Raw genomic sequence first — 6,000 nt, 5'->3', positions numbered from 1 at the left:
TTCTGAACATGCCAAGCACAAAGGGGTCGATTCTGGAGAGCAGCTTCAAACAGCAAGGCGACAGTGTGGTGAGAGAGAGAGAGCACCACTTGGATGTGGGAAGAGCTAAACCTGAGAACCACACTTATGGCTTAAGTGGGCCGCGATAGTAGTCAGCACACACAAAATGCTCCCTCACTCACAAAGCACGGTTTCAGAGCAGGAGGTGCAGAGATCCTCACTCCCAGCATGAAAAGGGAATAGAAGGGTTAGCATTGCGCATAAATGCCCGAGGCAGGATCAAGTGCCAGAACGGAAAGCACACACTGCGTGAGATTTGAGCCACTGCCTTGCTGTTTCCATCACTACTGGGAGTGACAGTGGGAAGCAAATGACTGCTGCCTGCTCACCTACGTATCCTAGGGCCCCAGTGGGTATCCGAGCTTGTGGCTTGGGGCGTCTGGGTGGTGGGAGCCAAGATCCACGTCAGCTCACTGGCTGGATTTGGGCCAGTCACAGCCTCTCTGCCCAACCTACCTCACAGGGTTGCTGCTGTGAGGATCAGACTGAGAGGAGGAAAATGATGTTAGCCACCCTGAGTTCCTTGGAAGGGAAGAAAGTGGGATATAAATATAATAAACAAGCAAACAAATAAGCCTTGTTTTTGCTTTAAAGATGTGGTCGCCACTGTATTTCCGAAATCGCATCTCTACTTATTGCTACTCTGTTGATTCTGTGGCCGCTTAAACATGATGCCAGAGTGGCATTGTGCAGTTTGGAATACACAAACTCTGCCATTGTGCAAAGTTTTTTGTTTTGTTTGGAAAGGTATTCCAGCTGTAATATAATCCAGGTCACCTGTGTCCCTGTTGCATATATGGATGTTAGCTTGCACAGTTTACCTAAAACACAGAAAGGGGGAAGAAAATGAACTAAGGGGTTATATGAATGTTTTATGAATATTTTTATATATATTCTGGTACTCCATTGTGCTTATACAAATTTCATTCAAAGAAAACATATTAATGCTATGCTGAAGCTTTCAGGAGAATCAAATGTAGAGCGCATGAAAAATGGTGTGCAAGGGATAAAGAGAGAATAACATTATGGGAAAGTATAAGAACGCCAGGCGATCAGGCAGCTAGGGAGAGCCCAAACTCTGTCGATGCCAGAGTGTTTTTCCGAAAACCAGACCAACGACTGCTTGTACCACTTGGGCATCAACACATTTTCATGCTCTGCGAACCAAGGAGTAATATCAAACTTTGAAATATTAGGGTAATTTAAGAATTCAACCATGACTGCGATATCTAAACAGCCTGGCCTGTGTGTGTGTGAGTGAGGACGCTCGGTAAAGAACAAGGAGGTTCCAGGTGTTGGTTCAAGTGTAATTTTTGTTATTAAACATGGGTTGCGACAGAAGCTTCTACAAGGACTGGCACAAAACCATGATGGATGGATGTATTTGTAGGCCATTCAGTTAGCTCCATCAACTCACTCAAGACACATTTTGAACAGATTATGTACTGCGGTACTTGGTAGACCATACATTAATCTGAAGCTTTGCTTCCCACACTCTGCAGGGGGAAAGGAAAAAAAGAAAAGGAAAGGAAAAGCCAAAAGGAAACGAAACAGGGGAGAGAACAAAACTCATAGAGTTCGACAGCTACGAAGGCAACCGTTGCCATTTACATTATAAGCCCAAATATTTTTTTTCTTTTTGCAACACAACTATATATTAATTTAATAAAATACACAATATAGCTCTTATACACTCAACAATTTGGCTCAAATGCACTGAATCTGCAATAAATCAATAAAAATATGTCATTTGATGTAAACACATTGAGTTTTCTTACATTTGCACATTTAAATGAATTATGTGGATTCACGTGGATATCTGAAATGCTTCACTCACTTGAGCTATTTTAGTGTCCACAAATGAATTACAAAAGGTGTTAATAATGTTAATTTATTTCTTCTATTATTACCCACCAAAGGTAATTATTATTTGTGATCTCATATTACGCCTCAGGTTTAAAACATACTGCTTAGCCAAGAGTTTTGCTGGACACTGAATCCCCTTCCCCTTTTCTTTCCATGTGAGTTAGTTTTATGTGTGTGCAGGACAAACATGGACTCTACCATTTTACATTTAACTTTGATATGACATGAACTGTATACTAATGACCAGAATATTTTGCTGAACGATGCTATGGAATGGAGTCTTGTTTTTTTTAAACTTTTTTTCTTTTTCTTTTTTTTTGTGTGTGGCAGATAACTTTATACAGAAATGTTTATCACAAATGAATGTTAATGCTTCATGTAGATCGGCTGACTACAAGTATTTTTGTTCTCATGTTTACTTGGTTTCTGATTGCGGGATCTTCAGTAGAAGTCTGTAAAGACTGCTGGAAACCTATCACAGAACTATTCCACCCTTACTTGTATGGATTCTACAGGTAAACAGTGAAGTCAACATCAACTATCCATCTTAATATATCAGGTTCCATTTCTCTTTTTTCTTATACCTTTCTATTCGATTGTCAAAGTAGTGCCAATTTTTCCTTCCTTCCTTCCTTCCTTCCTTCCTTCCTTCCTTCCTTCCTTCCTTCCTTCCTTCCTTCCTTCCTTCCATTTTCGTAACATATATCACACTGTTCTAATGAAAGTTTGGTAAAAACGAAACCAGTGTTATCTGTGAAAAAGAAAGAGCAGTGAAAAGAACATACTTGTGGGCACTTAAGATGTTCACTAAAAGCCTGAAAGCAACATTGGTCTTCGTTCATCCCTGTATAAATTTCAGAACCAGGGTAGATTTTTTTTTAAATTCAGCAGAAAAAAGCAAATCAATGCCAGGCTGTCTTTTGTGTTTTCATTTCCTCACAGCCACAGGGTCATTCCCCCGACAGTCCTGTAGAAGCTTGTCAATCTCCCGCACGACTTCTTCTGCATCCACGGACTCTCTGCCTAGTTCCCTGTTGGAACGCTCGATCTGCTCCAACACAGAGTCCATCTCAGTGGGGTCTCGGCTCACTCGGGAATGCACCTCTGCAAAGACCCTAGCCATGGGATCAGAGGAGAGGAAGGGAGCACTTCCGGACTGTTTACTGGGCGACAGATACGGGCTGTCGGTGGCCGTCACGTACTGGCTGTTGGGGTCAGCCAAGGGTCCCGTCTTGGCTTCGCAACTCTCCAGCGGTCCTTTTGTGGAGGTGCAAGGCTCAATGCAGGTCTTGGTTGGGCTGCTGGATGCTGAAGGAACCTCCTGAAGGAGGGGACTCAGGGCACGTTTGGCTTTGAGATAAGGTTTTACATTGGCAATGAGAATAGTGTGCTCTCGCTTGTCTTTCCCAAATGTACAAAAAGTCTTTTTCCCTGTGGGGTTCACAGTTTCGTAAGTCTCAGTCTCAACGTTCGCTTCCACTGTGGGGACAAAGAGATTTGTTCGATAGTCTGCATTTTCAGCCTGGTTGGCAGTGGGGAACTGGGGCATCCAACATCTGTCAGAATGACCAAGCACTCGGCATTCGTCTGTGCAATTAACGCACTCCTCTTGCTCTGCAAAACAAACGAGAAACAACAGTGCTTTTCAATTGTTCATCGCCTGCCTCAGCCTGATGGCGGCTTGCTCACTTGACCACCGGGCTTCTTAATTACAAAAAGAAATAGTCATAATCCGGACATTTCAGGAGCATACAAGCCAACGAGCTAAAGCAATGAATACATTTAGAACTATTTTCAAGGTACCACAGTGGCTGTATAGCCCAAAGGAGACAGAAAAGGGGCCATGAGAGAATTGCTCTCAGCTGAATCCAGCTTCATCAGTAAACTAATCTGCTGTAGAAATCTGCTAGTCTTTGTTTTGCTACATTGTTGGAGAAAACAGTGAATTATAGTTAAGAAGCCCAAAAGATACCACTGCAATTATATATGCATTTTTCCTCACCGGATCCAATGGTGGAACAACGACTCACTCTATAGAAACACAACTCCAGAAACACTGAGCAAGCAGAATTTAATCTCTGTTCATGTTTGACGCCTCTGTTCGCATGCAGTTGTTCTGTTGGACAGCAGTCATGTAATAAAAAGTGTGTTCTTTTAAAGGCTTGGAACACAGGAATGTTTGTTTGTTTGTTTGTTTGTTTGTTCGCCACTAAGCATTAAGGAGAAGCCTGTCCAAAGAAGCTTTATTATGCTGCTTTATTTGACACAAGTATGGATTGTGTACTCAGTACTTCTTCTTCTTTCATTCTGTTTGGTGCAGAAATTGGAAAATTGATCTAAAAAATTCATACTATTTGGAAGTATATTGTGCATTTACATTTTCTCAGAACTGATGACATTTCCAGTCAAACCACATGTTTCTGCCCCCCACCCCAAAGTGATAGCAAGGAGAGTTAATGAGTGAAGATTTTCTTGGTCATCATGCCCACCTAATCAGAACTAACAAAATGTGTGTTCTTATAATGGGTTTTGCATAAGTGTGCAAGACAAAACCTGCAGTGCATTTATCCTGGTGTACATTTATATGTTCTGGGCACAGAAACATGGTGGAACTTCATTTCTTCATAGGCATGCATTATTGTGATTCCCTGTAGGGGACAAAACATCAGGACATCCCTGGAAATGCAACTAATGGAGGAGTTAAACCTGCCCCATGTACCTGGAGAATCCAGCATCGAGGGAGTGAGGCAGGGTTTGAATTGCCCCATCGAGGGAGTGGGGCAGGGTTTGAATTGCCCCATCGAGGGAGTGGGGCAGGGTTTGAATTGTACTGGGAAGAAGCAATTTGTAGCCTGATTGCTTCTTCCCAGTATGTCACTAAGGACTGTGAACCCAGCCCAGCTTTTTCACTGGCACAGACCTTTCCCTGCATTCATCTTGCTGGCTATGCCGAACGCAGCAGAACTCAGGAACTTGCTTTCCAATATACAGGAGGATGATGTGCAATAGGAAAATCAGTTGTGTGCTGTGGGCATTCTGGGAATAAGAGTGGATACTAGACTCAAAAGGGTCCATCATCATTTCATTGACAGTGTAATTCTCTATACATCTACTCAGAATTAGGTCCCACTGCATTCCATATTGCTTGAGAAGCAGGTTTAGTATTTCAGCCTTCTATCCTATCCATTTCAGTATGAGTGCTCAATGCACATGTGAACTTTCTTGTTGAAGGCAAAGGTACTTACAGCTTCTGAAGTACTGGACTAAGACTTGGCTATCATCAGCACCTTCTATAATTATATCCCACTTTTTCCCTCTTGCAAGGAACCCAAGGTGGTTCATATCAACCTCCTCTCCATTTCATCCTCAAACTCTTTGAGCCAATGTAGGCCAAGAGTCCATGGGCATCTCAAAGTGCCCCAGTGAGCTTTGCGGTCAAGTGGGAAGAGGACTCACGTGGCCCAAATCCCAGTCCAACCACTCTAACCACTGGTTCAATGTATATCTTTGGTGAGTCTCTTACTCTCAGCCTAGCCTAGCTCAGAGTTCTTGCAAGACGAGGTGGCTCACATACTCTGCCTTGGGCTCCTTGGAAGAAAACCAGGGTTTCCATGCAACAAATAAATAGCTGGACTCTTAATGCACTTGATTTTGGCGAGATCACGTCCTAGCTTGGTCTGTTCTGATTCACATCACTGTATGTATGCAGCCTCTTTGTACCTTTAGAGTCAAGGTCATAGCACTGTGCAGCTCTGGAAAAATAAGCAAGAGTACAGCCTGCCTGAACATACACCATACAGAGGTTTTCCTCCATTTGTCCAGGTGACACAGGCAAACAAATCCTACTCTTTTGCCACAGCTGCACAACAGGGTGGCTCCTCCTGGAACGTGGGACTTTAGAGACGCGCACTTCTCATGGAGAGGGCAGTTCTGCACCTGAACTGGAAAGAATGGCCTCCATTTGGAAAAACAGACTATCAAGCTGAAGGATTCCAGCCTCAGCTCTTCAACCCCTTTTCTAAATAGGGTTGCTTTTTAATGTGGAAATATTCAGTTCTGTGAGCCTCCATTTTG

General features: G+C 43.0%; 1 protein-coding gene across 1 annotated transcript in view; it reads right to left on the bottom strand.

Annotated features, from left to right (window-relative positions):
* Positions 1-2,854: 2,854 nt before the first annotated feature.
* Positions 2,855-6,000, bottom strand: part of PCDH17 (protocadherin 17) — a 144,350-nt gene continuing 141,204 nt past the window's right edge. The window contains exon 5 of the mRNA XM_044448269.1: positions 2,855-3,540. Within this exon, the coding sequence (XP_044304204.1) occupies positions 2,855-3,540 (686 nt within the window). The remainder of the gene's footprint in view (positions 3,541-6,000) is intronic.

Source organism: Varanus komodoensis, unplaced genomic scaffold (assembly GCF_004798865.1).
Source record: "Varanus komodoensis strain SLA01 unplaced genomic scaffold, ASM479886v1 scaffold54, whole genome shotgun sequence".
Lineage (NCBI taxonomy): Eukaryota > Metazoa > Chordata > Lepidosauria > Squamata > Varanidae > Varanus > Varanus komodoensis.
The sequence above is the reverse complement of the archived record's forward strand: the minus strand, read 5'-3'. Positions and strand labels throughout refer to the sequence as shown.